We start from the raw sequence: 27857 nt of genomic DNA, 5'->3' as shown, positions 1-27857 counted from the left end.
TGACAGTGCATATATCCCAGAATTCAAACGCCAACACTGCACACACAAACACCCCAGCATTGAAACACCAACATTGCACAGAAATACACGTCATTATCACAAACAAGCCCCTGCATTCAAACGCACAATACACACACACAACTGCATTCAAATGGCAACAGTACATACAAACACATAACTGCATTCAAACGCCAACATTTCACAGAAATACACCTTTTTTTATTTTTGAAAGGAAGTAATAAATTACTTTTATGACAAAGTGAAGTTTGTTCTTTGTGCCTGCTCGCTCTCTTGTTTGCATGTATGTATGTTTATGCATTTGGCCCTCCACACCTATGTCGGTGGACAATTTGGCACTCCAGAACATACAAGTTTGACACCCCTATTTTCTTCTCATTAGACAGACACTCCAAGCTGCTGACATTATATAAACAATGCGTTGAATAATACGCAAAAATAAATACAAAAGGATATTCACTTTTAAATGTCCTGCATTTTGCAGTGCGTTGCAAGAAGTACACGCATTTATGGTGCTTGGAGTATTCCTTGAGTGAAAAACAAACACCATTTAAATCGGTAGCAATGTTATATTTATAATTAAGAACTGTCCCTTTAACACTTCCAGAAATAATGTGCTGCCTCACCCTGCACAATACCAAAATGGAATAAAACTATCAAAGTTACACAGAAGAGAAGAACTTATCAGGTTCTGATATTTACCATCCAGCAAAGTTCCCAGAGAGGTCTCTAATGAGACAGGAAAGCTGGTATTTCCCTTGTAATATCCTCTGCCACTCCCTGACCTTCAGCATTTTTTAAATCGGGAATTAATGCAAGAAATTCCATAATGATAGAGATTTAAGTTTGCCAGTAAACTGAGAGCACAGTATTTTGTTTTTCAGATTTTACTTTATAAAGGAATCTTGCAACAAAACCTAGTTGAAATGTTTTACACTTATTGGACAAAAAAGTATCAACTATTCATGTGCAATTTGTTACTTGGCCAATTAAACATAAAATTAGGTAGATGGTGTTTTTTCTCTACACCTTTTTTTTCCTGGAGTGAATTGTACCTTTAACTACTGTGAAGCTGCAGCTGTGTTAAGGTCACATTCAAGGTCATGGGAACTTTACTTGGCAAATAATGGTAGAATAGTGGATACATATTTGGATACCCATGCAATTTCAATGTCCCCACTGTATTGTCAAAAAAATAAATAAAAAAATAAATAAAATCACAAAATTTTAAATAGAGGTCAAATTGTAATCTCCACTAGTAATCTGAAATTCACATGTACCATTTGTGCATGTTATTTGCCACGGTCCCTCCCTATGTGGTGTTTCATCGGCATACTCATGCTCTGGCTATGCGCCCTTTCTGCGTTTATTTTTGACACAGGGTTTAACTCCAATAACGATGAAACTACTCTGCATCATTGCTGAATTAATTCTGAGGCGGATTGCTACCACTGGAATACCTTTAAAGACCATGCATCATCCTACAATGTTGGTTTCCATGGCAACAATACAGCTTCAAAGGAGGCTAACGGGGAGCATCCTACACTTGCATAATACCCCTTGCTGCAGCATCCTGTCGTGGTTGGAATGCCTAGTGTGCTTTCTTGTTTATGTGGTGTCCCTGGTTTTGACTTTGGCTTATCCTGAAACCTTTTTTTCCGATCTTAGCTGTTTCTCACTTTGTGGTTTCTTTGTCTGACTACAATATTCCTTTGCATGCATTGTGTTGCCTATCTTTACTATTCTTGTCAAGCCCAGACACCCTAAGGACCAGTAAAATTCTCTTGCCTTTTGTTTTACGGATTCTTAGGTTTGTGTGTTAGGGTACACAATATTGATAGATATGTAATGTGAGCAGTTGTGACTGAGTGTTTTTTTTTTTTTTTTTAAATACATGGATACGTGTGAGATCTGCATCCTTGATGGCACAGCTCTCTCTTCTTTGCCCCTCTCCCTAATTCTAAGAGTGCTGATATATTGCATCATAACACACCATGTCAACATCACAAAAGAGTTATTACTGCATTCAATACAGAAAAGTCAATCTCACTAGTGTGGTTATATGAAGATTACCTTTTTTTGGCTTCCTCATATTGCCAATTAAGTCGTACTCTATCCACCAGTTTTGTCTTATCATCAAAGCCAAACTGAAACAAAAAATATAAAATATTTTGACAATTATAATTTTTTTTATTTCATAAAAAAAAAAGAAACCAAAACAACTTTTCCCCAATTTGAGCTTGTGTCTATGCAGATCAGTAAATAGTAGACATAAAGCAACATGAATACCAATAGCAATTACATCTTTACAGATAAAAAATTAATAAAAAATTAAAACAGCGCAAAGGGTAAGAAACAGCAGCACAGATAAAAGTCAATATATAAAAGCCCACTAGTTAACTAAATATAAAATGTGATATGACAAAATAGCAGCATACATTGCACAAAGCATAAAAAAGCAATTCAATTTTTTTTATGAATAATTAAAACTAAACATAAAATTTAGATAAACACATAAAATCACAACTGACACAATAATAAGTGCATACATCCAAGCCGTTGCATTTTAAAACCTCCAAAATTGGTAAAAGTGGACCCTATGGAGTAGAGCCCCACAATGACCTCTGGATAGAATAGACTCTAACAATAAGAAACTATCCACACTGGATAAAATACAAATTCCAAACACATCAGTTGAACCTGAGTAGCGAACGCTAATGTGGTATATCACTGAAGTTTAAAAGGGCTTTTACCCTGCTTCATATGGAGTAATTTGGAATGCAAAATTCAGACAATTCATGCAATTCAAAAATATCCAGATTTTGCCATTCAGGCCTAAGTCTTGTCCTGATTCCAGTTGGACCGGAAATCACAGGACAGTTAAAATCTGGATCACATACTTGCAGGAGGTTTCAAATCTAGGTCCAGATAAAAAACAAACAAGAAAAAAAAAAACCTATGTGGCCACTGGCAGAACTACCAGTCAGTAGGCAAATAGTTAAAAACACTCAATAGTGCAAGCGTTAATTATGTAGCGGCTGGGCAGTGCATGCAAGCCAGACCCATCATTAAAAAGTAAAAAAATAAATAAATAAGCAAGTAAAAATCCTAGTGTGGTCAATAAGACCACAATATTACTCTAAGGGATGTTTTAAATGTGTCATTATTTCAGGGGGTGGGAGGGTGTACAATAGCATGTCCTTATTTAATTAGAGCCCCCCCAATGGGGGCTTGGCGTGTACACTAGGTCCCCCCTGATTATTATAATTAGGGCCTCACTCTTAACCAATGGGTCTTTAGATTCTACCCCCTGACTAGCATTGGTGGCAGGTGGGGGCCGAAAGGAGTACACTATGTCCTCACCCTGAATATTATAATAGCTCCAGCCACTGACCACTGGTGGTGACATAAAGATGTACCCCTTTTTTATTCTATGACATATTCCTACCCGTTGGCCGCGGGTGTGAACTGGGGGGTGGACAGAAATTGCATCAGACAGGATTCTACTCATAGCAAAATGCATTTGGCATTGTAATGGTAAACAAATTAATATGCTCTTGAGGTTAATAGTGTCTCTTCCATAAGTTTGAATGGTAATGCTACTAAGTTATTTTAAAGCAATATAATACATGTGAATGTTTTATACTTTATTTTACAGTTATCAAACGATTTACTCACATGTAAGTCAACAGACATCTTGAGGTTTATGCAAAACCGAAAATTGTGGAGAACCGACAAGGGAAATAATGACCGATAGTAAAATTATTGCATTATTGAACGTACTTTGGAATCTTAGGGACAACACAATTCTCTAACCATTTAAAGGAACACTCCACAGACCAAATTAAAATCAATAAATTACATTTTAAAAATCCCTTTTTGGTAGGTGAATGAACACATGCATATATTTCATTATGCATTTTTTCATTGGGGTATATCTAAATATAGCATGCAAAAGCTACAGTCTCTTGTCTGCCTTTATAAGCCCTCCCCTTCTAACCAGTCACAACATTTCTGTGGCTGTCCAATCACAGACTTCCCAATGCAGCTAAATGACAAGTGTTTGCTAGACAGGCGCTCTGAGCAATTGTCTGCCTCGTGAGTTTAACTATTGAGCTAAACAAACCAGGAAGTAAAAGGATGGGTTATCTGATTGACATCAAGGGAGGTGTAACTAGGTTAATTTGTAACTGTGCTAATTTCTATTAAAATCACTCTTCACACACAAAGCATTTCGGCAGGCTAAAGTGCTTTAGGGTCTGAAGTATCCCTTTAACTCCTTGAGGACACATGACATGTGTGACATGTCATGATTCCCTTTTATTCTAGAAGTTTGGTCCTTAAGGGGTTAAAGGACAAAAAAAAAAAAAGTGTGTGTAATAAAGGGCCCAAATTTCAAAACAGCACTGCTGAAGTAGATACCGTAAAGCTATATTATTTCACCAAGGTAAAGCACAGGGTAAGCTAAAGTCGAACGTGTTTCAAGTCACTGCTTCTGGCATGCTCCTTGCTTATTTTGGATCCTCTGTTAATCTTAAATCTGGTGTGTGGGGATAAGCTCTGAGCAAATCAGGAACAAGGTTTGCCACCATGAAGTGTTACTGTAATTTCCGGCTGACTGGTGAAAGTGTACTTCAGTGTATACCTAGCTGCTTTTGGTACAACTTACCACCATCCTGCCAAATGCCCCCCTCTCAGTCTACCCCAGAAATAGATCCATTCAAAAGAAATTTTAAAAAATATAAATTTTTGGTATAGCATTTAAATGCCTTTTAATTTATCATCTATTTGTCATCAAACCAGCCCTCGTGTTTTGATTTTCAAGCCAACCACAAAGCTCATCGATGGGTAAAGGAAGTTTGTTTTTACTAGTTTACTCATAAGGGGCAATCTGAGTATTAAGGGCCTGGCCATGCCATGGTACACAGGCTTCATGTGGAGTACAGGTAAATAAGCCCTGGATCTCAAAGGAAATCGTTCTAGCTGCTTTTTAAAGGTCACTATGTTGCTTCTTTGCCTGTGAAACCTCGTAAAGCATCGCATACGATTTACAGGTTTAGATGTTGAATTTTAAAGATATAATTATTCCATGAGGATGCACAAAGACCTTAAATTTATTTAACTGTAATAAAAATAGCGCAACTAACAATCGTTATACTAAATACAGAGGTATTAATTAGGCTTAAAGGGACACTCCAGGCACCCAGACCACTTCTGCCCATTGGAGTGGTCTGGGTGCCAACTCGCACTACCCTTAACCCTGCAGCTGTAAATATTGCAGTTTTCATAAACTGCAATAATTACATTGCAGGGTTAACTCCTCCTCTAGTGGCTGTCTACTAGACAGCCACTAGAGGGCACTTCCTGGTTTCTAGCACAGGTTTTCTGTGCTAGAGCGACGCTGGACGTCCTCATGCTATGTGAGGACCTTCAGCGTCGCTCAATTCCACATAGGAAAGCATTGAAAGCATTTTTAATGCTTTCCTATGGAGAGGTCTACTGCGCGCGCACGCATGCGCATTAGGTCTCCCCTGCCGGCGGCTGCGCATGCACGATCGGTCTCCCCCGCCAGATGACGTCGGCGGGGGAGGAGCATGGGCGGACCCGAAACCACCGCCAAGGGACATCGGCGGGGGTCTCAGGTAAGTCAGTGTAGGGATTTTCACCCCTTCAGCAACATGGGATGCCAGGTAAACAGTTTGTTTTCCTGGCACTGGAGTGTCCCTTTAATGCTCTTGGAAACCGATTAAATGGTTGTATATACTTGATTGTATGGTTTTGTCACATATAACGTTAAAACACATTTTATTGGTGTTGCAGTTAAGACATACTGTAATTGTCATTGCAAAATAATAACTATATAGAGCACTGAATAGCAAAAACTGTGCATTTTACATTAAACAATTAAGGGTTAAAGGGACATTATAGGCACCAAAACTACTTTTGCCTAATGCTTAATGTATACAGTTTTGGTGTATAGATCGTGCCCTTGCAATCTCACTGTTAAATGTTCTGCCATTTAGAAGTTAAATCACTTTTTATGCAGCCTAGTCACGCATCCCTGCATGTGACTTGCACGGCCTTCCTAAACACTTCCTGTAAAGAGAGCTCTAATGTTGAAATTTACTTTATTGCACATTCTGTTTAATTTAGAATTTCCTATTGCCAGCTTGGTTAAAAGCTTGCTAGACCTTGGAAGAGTCTCCAGTATGTAATTAAAGGACCACTCTAGGCACCCAGACCACCTCAGCTTAATGACGTGGTCTGGGTGCCAGGTCCCTCTAGGATTAACCCTTTTTTTTTTTATAAACATAGCACTTTCAGAGAAACTGCTATGTTTATACTGAGGGTTAATCCAGCCTCCAGAGCCTTTAGTGGCTGTCTCATTGAAAATCACAGTGAGAAGACGCCAGCGTCCATAGGAAAGCATTGTAAATGCTTTCCTATGCGACCGGCTGAATGCGCGTGCGGCTCCTGCCGCGCATGCGCATTCAGCCGATGACGTCGCGAGGAAGGAGGAGAGGAGGAGGAAAGCTCCCCGACCGGCGCTGGAGAAAGGCAAGTGTTTAACCCCTTCCTCTTTCCAGAGCCCGGCGGGAGGGGGTTCCTGAGGGTGGGGGCACCCTCAGGGCACTATAGTGCCAGGAAAACAAGTATGTTTTCCTGGCACTATAGTGGTCCTTTAAAGTTACATTTACAGAGCAGGATATAAAAACTTCTAAAGCAAGTGAACATCTGATTGAATATTAAACCATTTTTCTCACGGACAGATGATGTGTAGCTAGGCCTGCATAAACAGAAACAAAGTGTTTTAGTTCCAGTTAATTGAGAGACAGCAGGGGCATAATCATTACACCCAAACGGCTTTATCAATCTACAGTTTTGATACCTACAGTATCCCTTTAAATAATACAATTTAAAATTAAGTATTGCAATTCATTTTTTGTATTTTTAAATTAACTTTTTATGTGTAGAAGAAATACATTTACTCTAATATGTTTCTGTTTTAGTTCTGTGAATTTGGTCAGAAATTCATTAAAGAAATGTGTATTGCATAAACTAAAAAAATGAAAAAGCTGAAAAATAAAGTGTTCCAACATGAAATAAATTAAAAAATATTAATCATAATCTTTATAGAGAATGGAATTTTACAACAGGTTAAACAATACCTCTCCAGCGTTCTCGGTTTGTGAACAAGCATCACAGTATTGCTGAGGTAAGCAGGAATCACTGAGCGAGCTTGAATTGTGTGGAATATTGTGCAACGAATCCGAAATTCTGCTATTCCTGAATCCATCAGTCAGCTTAGCCAGACTCTAATTTATAGGAAAAAATAAATAAAGTTTTGTTTGATGTGTTAAATTATAACTTTTCAGCAACATTTTTCTTGTTAAAGGGACACTATAGTCACCAGAACAACTACAGCTTATTGAATTCTGGTGCATAGAATCATTACCTTCAGGCTTTTTGCTGAGAAAATGCAGCCTAGTGATAACTTCACTGGCCACTCCTCAGATGGCTGATAGAGATCCTTCCTGGGTCATGGCTGCCTAAAATGCATCCAAACATTCAGTGTCTCTTCCCTCTGCATACAGACACTGAACTTTCCTCATAGAGATTCATTGATTCAATTCATCTCTATGAGGAGATACTGATTGGCCAGGGATGTGTTTGAATCATGCTGGCTTTGCCCCTGATCTGCCTCCTTGTCAGTCTCAGCCAATCCTATGGGGAAGCATTGTGATTGGATCAGGCCACCACTTCTGATGATGTCAGCAGACAGCTTGTTTTTTTCTGAGTCAAACAGCATGCAGAGTTACAGCTTCAGGCTGGACTACAGTAAGATTTTGCTATATTTATGGAGGCATGAGGGACCCAGGGGGGCTAGATGGTGGTTTTAACACTATAGGGTCAGGAATACATGTTTCTGTTCCTGACCCTATAGTAATCCTTTAAGGGAACACAATAGTGTTAGGAATACAAACATGTATGTGTCCACTGCCCAGCCCCCCCTCTCTGTGGAGTAAAAAAGGTAGTTTTTTGCATGGCTGGCCCTGCCTCTGTGGCAGAGATCATCAATCTTGATGATCTCAGCTAATCAAATGCTTTTCCATAGGAAAGCATTTGCAGGCTATTGTGAATGTCCAGCAAAAGACCTCACAGAGCGTGGAGATGCTTAACGCTAGAAATAGGAAGCAACTCTAGTAGCCACCTGAGTGACTTCCACTACAGTTGTTACTAGGCAACAATGTAAACACTGTATTTTCTCTGAAAATGCACGGTTTACAGTGCTAACATTGCAGGGACAGGTTATAGACACTCTACTAACTACATTAAGCTGTAGTGTTTCTGGTGACTATAGTGTCCCTTTAAGTATTATTTAAGAGAAACACATTTAAAAAATGTATATAGATGATGCATTACAACCCCCTCTTTTAAGCAATGCACATACAATTTCACTAATGATCAACTCTTAATGTATACTCTGTACAAAAAAAAAAAAATCTAGATAAAACCGGGAATGACTTTTTGGAACTCTGATTCTAACTTTAGGAGACCACTGAGAGTCAACACTCCCTTTGATTTGTACATTAAATTGTATGTGATTGTGCACACAGTTACTTTAAAGGGATTCTCTAGTGCCAAGAAAACAAACCAGTTTCCTGGCACTGTAGTATCTTGAAGTGCTCCCCTACCTCCCGCCCCCATCCGATGTCGCTGAAGGGGTTAAAACCCCTTCAGTCACTTACCTGAATCCAGCGCCGATATCCCTCGGCGCTGGGTCAGGCTCCACCCATGCTCCTGTAGACATCCCTTTTAATTACAAAGGTCAGTTATTTCAGTCTCATCCTTTGCTAACAGGTGCATAGACTCCAGCACATGGTCACGAAATGCCATCTTTTGTTGCAAGTTGGTTCATGACATTTCTGTTCTACTAATTCAACTGTAAGTGGGATTATTGTGAAGTGTCTAGTGGAAACAAAAGCTAATTCACTTAAAGCACCATAACAACTGACAAGCCTTGTGGGGCCAAAATAACACCTTAATAATGATCACTATTGACTTAAAGATTGTGCTAGTCATTTTGAATCACTATATGGTGCACCTGACAGTCAACTTGGAGAAAGTTTACAGAGACTGGGTTGAATTGGATAGTAATTTCACCTGTAAAACCTCTCCTTAGGTTTTCAAAAAAAAAAAATAGGTTATCGAAAAAAGAAATTAAGAACAGAAAAGATACTCTTCTATATAAAATACATTTTATAAATTGCGTACCTGCATAAGCTCACGCCGTTCCTTCTCTCCCATACATATTGCTTGCCGTATTGTTCGGAGTTCACTCATTATGGCTTGCGCCTCATCTAGCTTATAGTTGGTATGCGAACTGGACATTTTTCGGTCAATCCTATTAGAGCAAACACAACAAACATGTAGCCGATAAATTATTGAACTACTTCAGGCAGGTAGTCAAAGAAGAAGGTGGGAGAGCAAACAGAGTAAACACGGGGTAGTGGGTAGTATTGACGACAGAGTACTCCAGCACTATTCTGTCATACTCCTGCCCACTGAGTATAAATGGGCAATTTACCGGATCTCCGGCTGGCTAAGATGGGAAATGTACTGAATATTTGTCATTTGACTAGCTAACACGCGGACATCAAATGATTCAAAGCAGAACATCTGCACAGATCTAAAAGTTCCTAACATGGTTTGTATGTCTTCAAAATATGAGCTAACCAGAGCTTGTATAAAAATATGACTTTTTTTTCCTTGTTTATACCATTATAAATAAAATATACACAAACTCACCGATGTTCATGCATGTTTTTTTTTTACACACTTTTAATAGTAACAGGTGGCAATTTAACTCTTTCATTTCCATAGGAAAAATAAAATGGGAATGTTTTGCCTGTTTCAATTAATCACCAATGAGCTATTTTTATAATCACAGCTTGCAGAAATAAGTGCCAACTCCCATGCAAAGCCATATATTACCTACAAAAAGAATGGAAAGTTTTGTTACATATATCGGGCTTTTTACATCATCAGTCCTGGCAGAAGGCCCCAAAACTAACCACAGCTTGCTTCCTGCAAGCCTTCCATCAACAGCAGGTACTGTTGAGAGGCCAGGTTTCTCTCTCTCTCTTTTTAAATTTTTTTTTTTTTTTTTTACTAGACCTGTCCCATTACCACTAACAATGCCCTTTTTGTGTTTTAAGTCACTTATGTGCATTTTACTGTTATCTCAGGGCACTGGCCATATCTGGTGTTTTCTCGTGGGCATGTGGCTTTTACTACGTACATATAATCTATGGCTTCTCTCTTAGCAGCTAACAATACCATCCTGTTCTCAAACTATGCTAAGATTCTGAAAACTAAACACAAGCCTCAGATGGAAATTCCCTGCACGGCCAATACAGTAATACCCATAGCTTCTCACAGTTATGCGTTAAATGGAAAGGAATGACATACTTGTGTCCTTGAAAAATTCAGAGTTTCGCCTTCTCATCATAGGAGGAGGGGGACACACTCAGGCCTTCGTGTGCAAGATTGTTTTAAAATGTATACATATATATATTTTTTTTTTTTTTATAAGTCTTACAGGTCATTGACAGAATGTGTTTTAAGTTTGTTTGGTTTTCTATAAAATCGTTGTGGTTGCAGTCCACGGGAATCTTGCATTGCATCCCTCGACTGGAGAGGTAGCAACAATCCTAAAAAAAGCCCTGCAGACATGTTCTCCTTCCTGCTCCTCCCACAGGAAATTCCTCAGTTAGCAGTTTAGCCAATATGGGTAGAAGCAAACCAGCACAAAAAGAAAATCAGGAATGATCCGGGCAGGAGTAAATCCATCAACCACCAGCACCCCAAAAACAAATAACACCAAGGACAGGCTTTGTGGGCCCTGGGCAAACGGATAAAAATTTGAGTGATATGCCAAGCTTAATTAAGTAGTTTTAATGCCGCTGCAGTCTCACTGCTCAATTCTCTTGCAGCTTTTCCTGCTGTTAACTGAACTTTAATCATGCAGGAGCCTTTTACAGGCTATTAAAAAGAGCAGGAGATAAGAAATGCTAAATTAAATACACTGTGCAATAAGGGAAGTTTAAAAGTTAGATCTCTCTTTACAGGAAATTCGTAGGACGGTTGTGCGTGTTACAGCCAAGGGAGGTGTGACAAGGGCTGCATAAACAATAACAATTTAACCGCAAAAATGTAGAGAACTGAGCAGTAAGACTACAGAAATGTGATCTATACACTACCTAGTGCTGCAATGTTAAACAATGCAGTTCCATAGAAACTGCAATGTTTATATTGCAGCTCTAAGTCTGCCCTCAGTGGCTGTCTACCAGACAGCCACTAGAAGGTTTCCAGATTCGTAACGGATATTTGGTCCGTTATTTGACGCTGGATGTTCTCACGCTCTTTAGGAGGACATCCAGCATCAGATTTTTTCCCCATAGCAAAGCACTGATTCAATGCTTTCCTATGGGGAGGCTCGTCGCAGGACGGAACTTTGATCCAGCGCCGAGGGACATTGGTGCTGGGATAAGGTAAGTAAATAACAGGTTTTTAACTGTAAGTGTAAGTTGAGTACCTCCCAGGGGCCAGAAGAGTTTATGGAGGACATCCTGGGAAACTTAAATAAAGTTGTTTTGGTGCCAGGAGGCCCCTTCTCGAACGGTTTATCCTCTAAGTTGCCTCCAGCTCTGGTCTCCACTTCTCACTCTGCGGCCTCCGAATTTGGAGATTCAGGAAGCGCTGCATGCTGCCGGGCAGGGGCGCAGCTGCTTGTTTGAGAGCGGTCATCTGACGTTCTCAGCCAATCAGTGACTTCCTATTCTCTAAACTGGCACCTTTTGCATGCCAGTTTAGTGAATGGGAAACCACTGATTACCTGAAAGCGCCAGCTGACCGCTCTCAACCAATCAGCAGCACTACGTCCTAAATCTCAAAATTCAGAAGCCACCAGGGCAGCAGAGGAGATGCACGCTGGAGGCCACTTAGGGGACCCCCTCGAGGCAAGAGTGCCTCCAGGTGTCTCCTGGCCCCAAAACAACTTTATTCAGATGAATATTACAAAGTAAAAAGGTGAACAGCGCTAACAATAAATAAGGTACATACGTAATAAGGAATGCTGGCCAATAGTGGAGCTTAAAGAAACAAAAACAAAATACAGTAATAGTGCAATATGTCTTTAACAATAAGGTGAACGGTAAAGGAATATTAAATCCACACTCACACTTTAAAGAGCTATATAAGCTCTATTTCAAGAGCCTGGACGGAATAATCCCAGTCTGCGGATTTCTTGATACGTGATGTTCCTGGTAGGCTTATATATATATATATATATATATATATAAGCATTTGTGGGAAGAAAAACAAATAAAATACACCATATGGTATAGTATGTAGGTATAAACTTGGCACAAAAAGAAATTATCCTACTTACATCTACTAGAGCAAGGACCTGCTCTAGTGAAAACAGCTTCAGGTGGAATAATCCCCACCTAGGGATATGATGGAACCAAAAATAGCAGCAGCAAAATGATGAATAGGAAGTAGGACAAAAAAAGGTGACTGGGAGTATATAAAATATATATATACTTTATTGCATCAAATATTTAAAATATTAAAAGTGAAAATACAAACTTATAAAACCAGTCAGGGTAACAGAGTCCAAAATCTTCCTCACTTGACGCGTTTCGCCGAGGCTTTTTCAAAAGTGAATGCTTGCTGTACGTGGTCCTTGCGGTTATATATCTTCTATAATTGTGGAAATCAGTTCCGATGTGTGTAGATCGTCATTTCCAGTTTCGTCACGATGACGCGAACGGAAGTCCTCCGGGCGCCATTTTGGATATGGGAAATAGTCCGAGAATGCCCACAAAAGGGCTCAGTAATGTATAAATTAAAAATATATACTTAAGAGCATGTAAATATAAATAATCATATTGTATACAGAACTTTATACATTTATATGAAGGCAAAGAGAGGTATTGAAAGTTTCACATGGACAATCATTGTTATATAACTAGAACAAACATCTGGAGCTGATTTTGACATAATAATGAATATGATATGGTATAAAAAAAAATATATTCTATAATAAAAAGTATACTAATAAAAGATATTATAATCGGTACCAAACGCTTGAAGAAGAAAGTGTAGTGCAAAGAGTGCATTATATAAATAAACTGAAGGAATGTTGTAGGGGGACAATAAATATAGGAGTGGAAGAAAAAAAAAATTCAATTATAAGAAATGAACCAAATCAAATTCTATATTAAGCCCATTTGGGTGAAGGGTATCCAAACGGTGAACCCATTCCATTTCCAATCTTCCTATATTTTTGATGGTATCGCCCCCTCTCCAGTGTGGTTTTTATTTCGCAATGCCCAGACATTTTAAAAGGCTAGGGTCTTTATTGTGCTGTAAAAAATGTGTAGACACAGAATGATTTTTATAGCCCTTTTCAATATTACGGCAATGTTCACTAATACGTATTTTTAATGGTCTTATAGTTCTTCCAACGTATTGTAGTCCACAAGGACATTCTAATAAGTAGATCACATTATTACTATTGCACGTAATAATCTCATTTATATTAAAACGTTTTTTTATTATTTCTATTTGACTTAAAATCTGAAATGCATTTGTTCATTTTGTGTGTGTTTTTTTTTTATAACTTAGTTTTTATTATTTTCAGATAATATAGGGATACAGAAGAGAAGAGGGGTGGGGAGTCATAAGGATCTTTTACAGTATGACACACTTTCCAAATTACATAGCATACATTTCGTACTATGGGAATATTAGTACATCACATGTCAGAACTTGGTGTTAGTATAGACAGCTCGGGTCGTGCGTGGTAGGCGCTTACGTCAGGTTAACCATTGATGTGTGGTATAGGAATTGTGGGAGGTTGGTGATCTAGTGTCCGCCAGTTACCCCTGTGATGTGTTTGTTTGCTCTTGACCTTCCGTCTTTGGTACTGTCTAAAGGGTCTGTCAGATTAGGGTTTTAGTATGGTCTACCGTCCCATGCCCAATGGGGTTTGTGGATTTCCTTATTTTGTGTGTTTTTTTACACGCTATGCATGTATTGCACCTGAAAAAACCTTTGTTAATAATTTAAAAAATAGTTTCATATGTGCTTTGCTTTCTAGTGAAGTTTTTTGTAAGCAGTAGTTTTAAATTAGGTGCACCTCTAAATATTATAGTAGTTTTGTCTGGTAGAGATTTATTCAATATTGGGTCTTCTTTAAGTAAATGCCAGTTTTTATTGATTATTTTTTTAATATGTTTATTTTTATTGTTGTAATCAAAAATAAGAGGAAGAGTAAATTTATTAGTCTGGGGATCCTGAGGAGGTTTCTGACTTAATAGTAATTCTCTTTGTGTTTTATCAATTAACGTTATTGTTTTATCAATTTTTCCAGCATTGTAGCCATTTTGAACAAATCTTTGTTTCATGTCCATGGCCTGTGTCTGGAATACCGATGGTTCTGTGCAATTTCTTTTAAGTCTAAGTATTTGACTTTTAGGTATTCCATCTAGCCTTGTAGGATTATGGCAGCTATCATAGCTGATAAAGGTATTTGCATGTACTTCTTTAAAATGAGTTCTTGAACATAGTGTGATTATTGTAACCTCCCATTTTAGCCAACAGACAGTTACTTTTTAGATTTGGAGATTTATGTTAAGGAGAATACACTATGTTCAAGAACTCATTTTAAAGAAGTACATGCAAATACCTTTATCAGCTATGATAGCTGCCATAATCCTACAAGGCTAGATGGAATACCTAAAAGTCAAATACTTAGACTTAAAAGAAATTGCACAGAACCATCGGTATTCCAGACACAGGCCATGGACATGAAACAAAGATTTGTTCAAAAGGGCTACAATGCTGGAAAAATTGATAAAACAATAACGTTAATTGATAAAACACAAAGAGAATTACTATTAAGTCAGAAACCTCCTCAGGATCCCCAGACTAATAAATTTACTCTTCCTCTTATTTTTGATTACAACAATAAAAATAAACATTTTAAAAAAATAATCAATAAAAACTGGCATTTACTTAAAGAAGACCCAATATTGAATAAATCTCTACCAGACAAACCTACTATAATATTTAGAGGTGCGCCTAATTTAAAACTACAGCTTACAAAAAACTTCACTAGAAAGCAAAGCACATATGAAACAAATTTTTTCATTATTAACAAAGGTTTTTTTCAGGTGCAATACATGCATAGCGTGTAAAAAAACACACAAAATGAACAAATGCATTTCAGATTTTAAGTCAAATAGAAATAATAAAAAACTTTTTAATATAAATGAGATTATTACGTGCAATAGTAATAATGTGATCTACTTATTAGAATGTCCTTGTGGACTACAATACGTTGGAAGAACTATAAGACCATTAAAAATACGTATTAGTGAACATTGCCGTAATATTGAAAAGGGCTATAAAAATCATTCTGTGTCTGCACATTTTTTACAGCACAATAAAGACCCTAGCCTTTTAAAATGTCTGGGCATTGCGAAATAAAAACCACACTGGAGAGGGGGCGATACCATCAAAAATATAGGAAGATTGGAAATGGAATGGGTTCACCGTTTGGATACCCTTCACCCAAATGGGCTTAATATAGAATTTGATTTGGTTCATTTCTTATAATTGAAATTTTTTTTTTCTTCCACTCCTCCTATATTTATTGTCCCCCTACAACATTCCTTCAGTTTATTTATATAATGCACTCTTTGCACTACACTTTCTTCTACAAGCATTTGGTACCGATTATAATATCTTTTATTAGTATACTTTTTATTATAGAATATATTTTTTATACCATATCATATTCATTATTATGTCAAAAACAGCTCCAGATGTTTGTTCTAGTTATACAACAATGATTGTCCATGTGAAACTTTCAATACCTCTCTTTGCCTTCATATAAATGTATAAAGTTCTGTATACAATATGATTATTTATATTTACATGCTCTTAAGTATATATTTTTAATTTATACATTACTGAGCCCTTTTGTGGGCATTCTCGGACTATTTCCCATATCCAATATGGCGCCCGGAGGACTTCCGCTTGCGTCATCGTCACGAAACCGGAAATGACGATCTACACACATCGGAACTGATTTCCACAATTATAGAAGATATATAACCGCAAGGACCCCACACAGCAAGCATTCACTTTTGAAAAAGCCTCAGCGAAACGCGTCAAGTGAGGAAGATTTTGGACTCTGTTACCCTGACTGGTTTTATAAGTTTGTATTTTCACTTTTAATATTTTAAATATTTGATGCAATAAAGTATATATATATATATTTTATATACTCCCAGTCACCTTTTTTTGTCCTACTTCCTATTCATCATTTTGCTGCTGCTATTTTTGGGTCCATCATATCCCTAGGTGGGGATTATTCCACCTGAAGCTGTTTTCACTAGAGCAGGTCCTTGCTCTAGTAGATGTAAGTAGGATAATTTCTTTTTGTGCCAAGTTTATACCTACATACTATACCATATGGTGTATTTTATTTGTTTTTCTTCCCACGAATGCTTATATATATATATAAGCCTACCAGGAACATCACGTATCAAGAAATCCGCAGACGGGGATTATTCCATCCAGGCCCTTGAAATAGAGCTTATATAGCTCTATAAAGCATGAGTGTGGATTTAATATTCCTTTACCGTTCACCTTATTGTTAAAGACATATTGCACTATTACTGTATTTTGTTTTTGTTTCTTTAAGCTCCACTATTGGCCAGCATTCCTTATTACGTATGTACCTTATTTATGGTTAGCGCTGTTCACCTTTTTACTTTGTAATATCTGTCTTGTTTCACAAGGTTGGGGGAACACCTTGGTGAATTGCAGCTCATGTACAGAAAGAGAGCGCTTATTTTTTGTTTTCTATATTTATTCAGATGAAGCAGTTTTGGTGCCTGAAATGTTCCTTTAAGCAAGAGATCCCTCCACTGGGACAGAGCAGTTTCAGCTGTTTAGGTGCTTAGAATTTCACTTTAAATGATCAGTATGCATAAATTCAGATCTGGCCACAGTTCATGGGCATCTATTACTTTCAGGGCCGAGTTACAAAAAAAAAACTGCTGCTGGTAGAACTTCTCTGCCAAACAAAGCATCAACAGAAACAAAAACATCGAAACAATAACATTTGGTAAAAGTGTGAGGACTAAGGCCACTGTACAAATTTAGTAATTTGAAGTCTCATGTCAAAAGGTTCAGGGGGTATCTAGCATGCTGGTAGATTCAAAACTCATTGTCGGGTAACAGGGTGAACATGAGCCACAGGCTGTGCAATCGTCTGGATATCAGGAATATAGGCCAGACACTATTTAATGAGAAGCAAAAGGTCAGAGAAGACCCTTTTGGATCAAGGAGACAGACTCATGTCAAGGTTGTCCTTTAGATATTCCAGCAAACTGGATATATGGAGGGACTCCCATCTGTAATCATAATAAAAACACCAAGGAAAGTACGCTTTCAAAAAGTAATGGCAGGTGTCAGCTGAAATAGGCTGAGTTTGTATTTGGGTATGATTCAGTCAGAGAAACCTCTCTGTCACAACTTGATGTTCATGCAACATGCCAGCAAAGCCAGGACCTTAAATCTGGATGTCATAATGGCCCTTGAACCGGAATATGCAGAGAGAGTCCAAGGTTTAAACTTGGATATCTTCATCAGATCACCATAAAACACTGTGCAAGGCCACATGGTGGCTTTGATTATCACTGGCGCAATATTCTGATGAATCTTGGCCACATTCCTCAGCAACCAGATATAGGTAAACAGGAAGGTCAGAATGCAATCATATCTATCTCTGGGACTCCTCACTTGTCCATCAGAATGATAAACACTTCTAGTTGGATACCTCATTCACCAGGCTGAAATAGAACACCTAGTCTCACAGTTGTTAACTCCAGAAATGTGAATCGTGAAGAGAGTTGGAAGTTTTAAATGAAAATCAAGGATACCTGCACCATGACACCATGTGACCAACTGTAAAGTAGAAAAGCAAATGTAGTCTGCAAGTGGGCATGTTAGTCTTAAAACATGTTGGTCGTGATAAAGAAAAGCAATTTACCCCATGGCACATTATAAATAATGGAGTCCAAACCCAGGCCAGACAAGGTGATACTCAATAAGAAAAGGAACTTAAGCTTTGATTTAGTACCTTAGTCAGTACAACAGCTCCTAAAGGGTTACTCCAAGCACCATACCCACTAGAGCACACTGCAGTGGTTACGATGCCAGTAGTACCCTTGCAAGGTCCCACAGTAATGGGGTAAAAAGTTTAGTAAAATGTTGTCCTCTTCCCTGGGCAACTACTGGGCTACATATCTCCCTTCCTGCTGGGTGATGAACTTCCAGGTTCTGCAGAGCTGCAGACGCTGGAAGCCAACTCAGTCACCATTCATTGGCTTCAAACTAATGGTCAAGGTGCTAGGAGTAACCCTTAAAGCCACAGGATTCTGGAGTCAAAGTCTGTCATAGGCAAAAGTGACCTTAGTAAATTACACTGTAACCAGGAGTTACTCAGGGAACACCACCAATTACAACTGTTCCCACTTGGTCATACAACACAGAACCTAACACTTCCATTAGGACAACTGCTGGGTAGAAAATGGTTATACACAACTGTAAAGGTTTGAACTGCATTTCTTCTGAGCACTTCCACAGGAGTACAAAGACAGAAGAAGAATCCTCCAGATAGTAATATTGGCTGCTTAGGAATTCTCGATAAGATGCTAACTGTATCCAGTATCTTTCTATTTTGTGACTTCTCTCATCTTTTCTACATTTGTTTGTTATCCTGTGGATGCTGATTTTTAAGAATTTGGAATGACATACAGTGCTGGATCTTGGCTGTGGTTCAATTTGCAAGTAGCCAATGTATTATATAAATATACCTCCTAAGTATACACAGCACAATTTCCAGTTTCATAACCCTGATCCAATACATTTTTGCATCTATGGCACAATAAATAAATCATTTTCTAAAACAAGTCTGTAAAAGCTAGATTTGAAAAGTAGATTTAGCGAGATTGACCAACTTGCTGCACAAGGTTAGCTGGTTCATCTGTGCCTGGCACGATGATTGTTAGCTCTGATGTGCATAGGTTGAAGACACACGCCGTGTAAAATACAATGGACACTTTGTAGGATATATATTAACAGATGAGCAGCATTGGTACATGCATATGGGCCAGTAATTCTAACTCATGCAGGAGTGCTACCCCAGCATTCAGGAGAAAGCTACAGCAGCTTTTAAAATATATTCCACTCATTCTTTAAGTGCATCTCTTTAAGCCTAAACCCACAGGTTAAATGATATCTGAATTGTGTGCTGCACAATGATACCGATTAAATAACGGATGTACACATAAGATCCTCAGAAGAATTAGGAACAAGTGACTTACTCTTGTAACGTTTCAACACCCTTTTCTTTGTATTGCAGTTCTTGCTTCATCAATGTCAGCTCTCGTTTTAGCCTAGAAAGCTGAAAAGAAAACAATGTTTTGAAATAAACATGCCTTCTGCCATTTCTATTGTTACCATATAAATTTAGGAAGAAAGCTTTGACTCTGGAAGGGACAACAATATGCTGATATTGGTGTCAGTAATTTGCTTGGAAAATAAGAAAAAAAAATCATCCAGGATTATTATGAAGATGTATTTGGATTCTAGAACCTTTTATATTTAAGAGGAAGACCATAGCATTAGAAATGTATTTCTAACGCTATAGTGCTCCCCTTCCTTTTTGGGTGGGTGCACCCCAAGCCCATAAGGGTATTGAAAGACGAGTTTTACTAATCTTTCTTCCATCGCAGCTCTGCCTCCCTGGTTGAGATCACCAAGATCTTCTTCCCCATAAGGAAACATTGGGAGGCAAGTGCGCATACAGGTAAAACACTGCACAGCCTAGGACAGGTCTCGACAAATCCCAGGGATTTGTGAGCTTGTTCATCCCCCGTGGTGACCGGCTGCCTGAGAGCAGAGGCGGGCAGTCGGCTCACTGAGGGCTGAGGCAGGCGGCTGAATGAGGGAGAGAGGTGGCCGGCTCATTGAGAGCGGCTGACTAAGGGATGGAGGGGGCGGCCAGGTGGCTAATGGAGGCGGGCGGCTGACTTATTGCGGCGGCAAGGAAGGGAGTTGTAATTTCCCTGCTCTGCTCCCTCTCGCGCACCTGGTAGTGATGCCAGGAGCTGGGTTTTGACATCACTCTGGCCCCCGGCTCACTAAACAGTGAGCGAGAGGAAGCAGAGCAGTGAGATGACAGCAGCCCCACTGGACCCCAGAGAAAGCCTATCCACTTCAGAGCTACAAAGGTAGGGAGACTGGGTGGATTTACATTAAAATAAAAAAAAGTAATTATTTGTGAGTGAGTGATTGTGTCTATGTGTCTGCGAGTGTTTATCTGTGAGTGTGTGTGTGTGTCTGTATGTCTAAGTGTGTGTCTCTCTGTGAGTGTGTGTTTGTCGGTCAGTGAGTGTGTGTTCCCCCCAATCACATGGGAAAGGTGCATTTACTTACCATTTTTCTCCATGGCTGAGATAATTAATCTCGACGATCTCAGCGAATCCAATGCTTCCTCATTGGAAAGCAGTGGGAAACTATTACACATGCATGGCAAAATGCCACTGCACCAATTTAATTTCTCATACATATGCATTGAACCAATGCTTCCCTATAGGGAACTTTAACGTAGATACTGCACAGTGTGACGCACTGACCCAGGAAGCACCTCTAGAGGCCGTCACAATGACTGTTGCTAGAGGTGTCACCAAGCAGCAATGTAAACACTGCTTTTTTCAGTGTTTACATTGAAAAGCATTCAGGGACAGGATACAGACTTCAGAATAACTACATTAAGCTGTAGTGGTTCTGGTGACTATAGTGTCCCTTTAAGAATTGTATTTGTGGCGTTGATTTCTCTGGCTCCTCACTTTTCTAGCTGGCTCCTAGATTCTAAGCAAACTTGTCAAGCCCTGGCCTAGGAGCAGAATTTGACTCGGTTCTCACAAAGGAAGGAAGACACACACTAGATGTGCGTTTAATCCTGCAAAGGAAACATTGTAGTTTTTTTAAAAAAAATTTAGCAAAGCATTAGCTGTGTTTGCTATTCAATGAAAATGGTAGAGTTCACAAATAGTTAAGTAAAACCAAGACTTCGTTTAGTTGAAACGCATACTTCTAAACCTTGAGGTTAGCCATAATATGCTAAATTGTTAAGACATATATTTAGGCTTCAGGATGATTTTATTTTAGAAAATAAGGAAGAGGTACGTTCATAAAGGCCTGCGAAAAATGCTAGGTACCAATAGTAAAATTCTTAATTTCACTGCTCCCTTGCCCCTCTAATTTACAGAAACAACAGAAAACAAATTAGCAGAATCTTACAAACATGAAACACACTGGTTTCAGATAAACTTGGCTGTTCCATTATATTAAGAGAATACGTGTGGCTGTGCCCTAAAACGTCTCCTAGTTGTATCATACAGCAGTAGTTGTACTTCACACATGTAACATGTCTATGGTTGCCTTTAGGCAGGATCAAGCAATCTTTTTTAAATATATAAATAGGTTTTGTTTTTTTTACTTTGGACTGGTATTTGATTTACATTTCAGGAGACTCTCAGACACCTTTACCTCCTACTATAAAATCCAGTGTTTTGTTGCATTTTCCAAGATTTGGAGGATGCCTAAAGGTCAGAAAGTGCATCTCTTGCACCATCCACAGATGAAAATATATCCAATTAAAATTATAAAAGTATATCAAGACATATCTAAAAAGAAGACAAGGAACAACTGTAATCACAATGGGAGCTTGTAGGCAGCTGCCTAGCGACAAATCCCGCACTGGGTCCAGTTACTGCTAGATGTGTGTATTTGGTTCACACCGTTTTCTTTCTGCTGCTGTGAGATCTGGAGTAGGTTGAAATTATCTCAGACACGTGTCTGAATGATATACTGCTCACAGTGAGGACAGGTCTCATGGCAGCAGTGAAAGAGTTGTACGCACTGGAGAAATAGACACACCTCAGGTTGCCCTGGTAGTTTGTTTTCTAGTTGCATCAGTGTGTCAAAAAACCATTAGTGCTGCTAAGGCACACATATGTATCCAGTATCCAATTTTCAACATACCCTGTCTCGACGGCTCGCTATTTCAGCCTTAATTTGATACGGGTCGTATTTTGTGTTTGTCGAAAAGCCAGAGAATGCTATAAAAAAAAAAAAGAAAAAAAAAAAAAAGAATTAACAGATAAAGTCACATATTTTAGTTAAGTGGATAAGATTCTAAAAACATTATTTGGTCATTGTGGGACATTTCAACCAGGAACTAGTTACCAGTAAATAATGTGTACCTTCTCTACTTTATTAAAGAGAAATACATAGACAATGTGATTTGTGAACTTATGTGTGCATTGAATTCTCAAGATTATTACAAACAGCAAACATTAAACATTTTCCGGAGCAATGAGACTATGAAAATGATGTAGTAATTGCTTACTCTACTGCTACTGTTAATGACGAAAGGGTTTAATAGCACATGACTGTTACACACACCATGAGTGTTATATGAATATTCAGGGATTCTTATCAATGGCATTATCTAATTTCCTATTTTTTATTTTTACATAATGATGACAAATGTCCAAATCCTCTTGCAATATAATGGGATCTCATTATTCATCATTCTTCTCTCGCATTCCTGCTCTACGAGGGTCTTTTCATATTAAACACAATACAACACTATAACGTGGGTGGGTATGATTCCGTAAGGAAAAATCCCCATCTGACACACTATCATTTTTATCAACTTTGCTGGTTCTCTCTCATCTTAAAGTTTGTGGATATCTGGAAAGCAGCAACTGGTATTTTCTATATTAGCCTGAAAAATGCTATTTTTACCAGCAATAGAAAAATACCTTCTTAATTATTTATACGCCCTCACCATATTGGTCAGAGCTCTAGAGGCAAACATGTAGGCGGCAATCCATTTGCTACAAAGGACTGCTTTGTTTTCTGTGTGGCCCACACATTATGGTTTGCCATTTGACATTCTAATCTAAAACGCGCACTGCATTTATTACATTTATTCCATTACAATAATACCTTAGTTAGCATATTCTCAAAACAGAGCAGTTGCCGACGTAAAGCATTACTCGTAAATAGTCAACGACAAAGTTACCATTAAAAGGTGAAGTTGCAGCTGTAGCTCAGTGTGTCAATATACGCTGCAACTCTGCACACACTGAAAGAGTGGTTTCATAATGTTTCTGCCCGTAAGCTGTAGCCCTGCTGCAATGATTACGGAGAGAACTGCCATCGTGTTAGTTTGTGTTTTTATGTGCGCATTAGAGTGTGTGTCAGAGTGTGAGTTAGTAAAGAAAGTCAGAGTATCTCTGTAAACTACTACAAAAGGACAATGGATAATAATCCTGTCTGTTTAGACTTAAAATAAGTGGGATTTCAATTTTCCTACTTTTTTTCTAAAAATACATTTATTTGTATATGTATTCCTCTCTAAGGCTCCTTTGTAATACCGCATCACTATACTGAGAAGCCACACTGCTCTGGTCACAAAGTCATAGAGCAAGCATAGAGCTCCTTCCTGTCCGTATCTTGGTGGCCTGTCTCTGAGCTTCCAATAATGTTTAATAGACTTCACACTAAGTAAAGGTCTGGTGAAAACAATGTACGAGGGCGCTAAATGGCAACTTTTAAAAAAAAGTTGGTGTACATCACGCATTACCAAGTTCTCAAGCCGACATTTTTAGTGAATGCCTCTTTCATCCAGCCCTTAACCAACGCTCCTCTATCAGCAATGAAAATTTTAGACATTTAAGACATACATTTGCGATTTTTGTTGCGGCAGCATATTTATACATTTCTTTAATATCTCTCTTCATGCGTAGCCACCCGGCTTAAGCTCTTGTTTTCACAATATTTATTTCACTTTCACTAAACATGCAAAAATAAAAGGTCCTAATCCGTATAATCTGAACTAATTCAAAATAGAATGGCGCCCAACAAGATAATGCTTTATAGAATCCTGGTTTACTTACAGCTAGTGTGGGATCTGCCATCATCTTCACAAAGCTCGTGCAATTGCTGGAACTCTTCCTGTGCCAATTCAAAACGTTGCTGTTTGATTTGGTAAATCTCCTTCTTGGCATTAAGTGCTTCCTGGGCTACTACCAGATATTCTTTAAGCATTCTCTCCTGCTCTCGTCGCCATTGCTCACGCGGATCTTCGATTTGAGTGATTTCTGCAACATTTAACAAACAGAGAAAAGACTAAGGGAAAAAAAAGTGCCATTGAAAATATACAGCTCATATACATTGAAGTAGGGCCTGCCATGTATATGTATATAGTACCATCAATCCCAGGACAGATGGACACTGTCACTGCCAAAAGACCACTTTTCATAAAAGCAAGGCAGGGGAACATATTTTATTCACTAACTACGTGGCAATATGGATCGAATTTAGAAAATCAAACACAAACACTACTTTGTGTTAATGTCTAAACCGTGACCCACCACGGTTGCTCTCCTGCCAGATATGATATAAATTTATAGTTCGTGTAACATAAACCATGTCCCTTGAACGAGAGCCAGTATGTGCATCAGCTGAATGCCATAATCATCATTGTCCAGGGAAGGCAATCAGTAAATTGTGAAGTGTAATACGGTACACCGGGATTAAAAATAAACCATATTCACTTGGAACCTCTTGAATTTGTTATGCATTACACAGGCAGAATAAATAATGGGCAACAAAAATATCTTATCCAGCCTTTGTTTCCACTAGAAATTACAAAATGTCATGTGATTTAACAGCAACATTTCATGATACAATCCATTCTCTTTCTGGATTACGAAATACTTGAAAATCGATAACATGAACGAAAAAGACTATAAAACAAAATAAGATTGCTGATGTCTTTGGATTAACTCCTTAAAGGGCACTGTAGGAACTGTAACGGATTAATCGCATTTAAGTGCTTATAGGTATGCATGCAGAGGAATATGCAATTGAATAAATCTGGATTTTAAAAAAATTAGATACAAATTACAAAGAGAATATTTTGTAATAATGAGATATACATGAGGTTGCCTCCAAAAACACAAAAACCAAACCCAAACAAGAGTTCCCATGGATACCTAAAAGGGACGCAGAGAGGATCATTTGCTTCTGCATTAGGCACATCCGGAACCTCATCCAGTGTTTAACTGCATGGTTTAAAATTGAATGTAGGGCACTATAACCAATTCAATGAAATGAAATGGTTATTACATAGCTGAAAAGAGACTTGCGTCCATCAAGTTCAGCCTTCCTCACATTTGTTATAGTGCCTACAATGTCCCTTTAAGAACCATAATGTAATATTTAAGGTAGTGTGGTCCTTAAAGGGTTGATAAATTTAACACAAAAATATGGAAATATTTACCATTCTATACAATAAAATGCAAAAAAAGAAAGAAAAATGTATTACTGTTGTCTAATGATTATCCATTTATCATGGGACATCTTGCCTTGTATATAATCAGTTGCATACGAATATTTCTCTCTACAAATAGAACTTGAGTTACAACCACTTCAAATATATTGCCTTGGATTGAAAATAGTAAACACATTAATTCCAAATAAGATACGCAACTTTTTTCTGTAGAATCATAGCGAAGTAAAGTTACATTTGAATTATAATTTATATTAGGGTTGCCAGGTGATGATGTTTCCAGAATACTTTTAAAACTTCCAGGCTCTAAGGTTAAAATAATGTCCCAAAGCACGTGTTTTATAGAAACATCAGTAAAGTTGTTCTCTCTGGTCAGATGGTCCAGGCAGTGCGTTCCAACACAACTCTGTTAAATGTGACATGCAGTCTATAACATGACAGCAGATCTACACATACATGTGCAATTTCAGGCATGACAGGTATCTTCCTTGAAGGCAGGAATAATATGGGCTTTGTGCAAATTGTACATTTATTGATTATGTGAGCAACACACTGACAATTCGGATTCTTCGATGTATAGTTCATCAATTCATCATAATTATTGCCAAAACCGTGAACCGTGTTTTTTTTTTTTTTTTGTACAAAGAATATATATATTTATACTTTTGAACCACTTTGTGACCCGCCAGGAGCGTGCTTTGTGGAGGGCAGGTGCCTGAGATGAAGAGGAACAAACGTTCCCTGAGAGCCAGGCGGAGCATCCTGTATTCAGCCGCAGGGGCTCCTGAAAGTTGACCAGTCAAAGCACACATTTCTCTGGAACTATTTTGGGCAAAGGACCACGTGTGCGGACGGTCAGAACTTTGCCCCAGTTGTGTTCCCCCTGCATGGATCTGAGAGCTATATGGACAACTTGGGAGCTCAGATCAGGGCGGTTTGGGGATGTAGGACATGTGGGGTTATTGTATGTTTTTATAATGTTTTGGGGTATTTTTATGTTTGGTTGTCTGTTCCTGGGAGTGAATTAACTCACCAGTCTTTAACTCAATTATATGCCAGGCACAGAGACACCTGGGAGGGGCTTGATTTGTATTGTTTGGAGACCCCCTGCTGGGGTCTGGGCACAAAACGCTGAGTTTGGCTCATTAAAATCAGTTGTACTCCCAGAACTATGTGTCGTCTAGTTACTGGGAGGGGAAAGGGCTGTTCACTCCTCAGCATCTTGTTCCATCTCGTGGAGGATTCAGCGGGGAAAGTCCTTGTAAGGACTACAAGCTCCCAGGACTGACTGTCATCCAATCCTTGGGGGGAAATAGTGCTAGTCCCCTACCTAACCTAAAACAAAAATGTTTCTTCTTGTGTAACTGGTTTTGTACATCCGTAAATTTTTTTTTTAATTTTTTTTTAAATGAAATAAAAATAGAAAATACTCACGGTTTATGTGGTCCATATAATACACACCAATCTGTTGATCGTAAACAATTTCCCATCCCAAAGGCAGTTCGTTGCCAACACAGTCCGCAAACGTTAATGGTTTCGTTATCCTGCAATTAAGGAAAATAATACATAACTTGGTCACAAGTTTACCAGTATCAAATAAAGTGTTTCAATGCTTTTAGGTTTTCAATTCATATTATAACTGGTCCAAAACTTTTATCCAAAGATTTTGTTTTTATACCTGAATCTTATGGAGTTTCAAAGTACACAGAGTGAAAAATAAACATACAGTAGAAAAAAATAATAAAGTAGGACCCATACTAAGGATACAAAGATGTAGCATTGGTGTGCAAAACATAGTTAGCAGACAATCACATACACGTACATAGCCATTAGTTCTCATTGTGTAAAGGTAAGAATGGTTAACTATAGTTACCGCATACCACCTTAGTTTATGCACGATGTCCATGCTCCTTGGTTGGAGAACTAACTGCATTGTTTTCGTAAATAACACTCAGTTTGTTATGGTGTTTGTAATTTTGTCCACTCGCCCTTTCCCCCTTTAGACCTTGCTGGTGAGATATAATCTACCTATGACTGCCAAGTTTAAATCGAAGATTCCTATCAGAGAGAAAACCCAAGGAACATCCATTCAAACTTATAATTTAGGATTATCTTGTCCAGAAGTTTAGCTGCATTTATAGAGACTTCATTTATAGAGAGGGACCAGTCTTGATCAGTAAAAGTAGTGTTACAATCAGACTCTCACTGTCAAGAGAGCGATCCTCCTATCTAGTTCATTTACTAGTAAAGCCTTGTAACACAAGGATAGTGCTTTGGGTTTCACAGGCTCCCCCATCATTTGTCGTAAAGTATTTTTGAT

General features: G+C 38.4%; 1 protein-coding gene across 4 annotated transcripts in view; it reads right to left on the bottom strand.

The window, feature by feature from the left end:
- WWC3 (WWC family member 3) overlaps positions 1–27857 on the bottom strand; it is a 188799-nt gene that overhangs the window by 43690 nt on the left and 117252 nt on the right. For all 4 annotated transcript variants that reach the window (XM_063450084.1, XM_063450083.1, XM_063450085.1 and 1 more), the window contains exons 2-8: positions 26972–27081; positions 24141–24344; positions 22216–22292; positions 19491–19570; positions 9295–9424; positions 7188–7334; positions 2092–2165 (exon numbers count right to left, since the gene is read on the bottom strand). In XM_063450084.1, the coding sequence (XP_063306154.1) occupies positions 2092–2165; positions 7188–7334; positions 9295–9424; positions 19491–19570; positions 22216–22292; positions 24141–24344; positions 26972–27081 (822 nt within the window). The remainder of the gene's footprint in view (positions 1–2091; positions 2166–7187; positions 7335–9294; positions 9425–19490; positions 19571–22215; positions 22293–24140; positions 24345–26971; positions 27082–27857) is intronic.

The sequence above is a fragment of the Pelobates fuscus genome, chromosome 1, assembly GCF_036172605.1.
Source record: "Pelobates fuscus isolate aPelFus1 chromosome 1, aPelFus1.pri, whole genome shotgun sequence".
Classification (NCBI taxonomy): domain Eukaryota; kingdom Metazoa; phylum Chordata; class Amphibia; order Anura; family Pelobatidae; genus Pelobates; species Pelobates fuscus.
The sequence above is the reverse complement of the archived record's forward strand: the minus strand, read 5'-3'. Positions and strand labels throughout refer to the sequence as shown.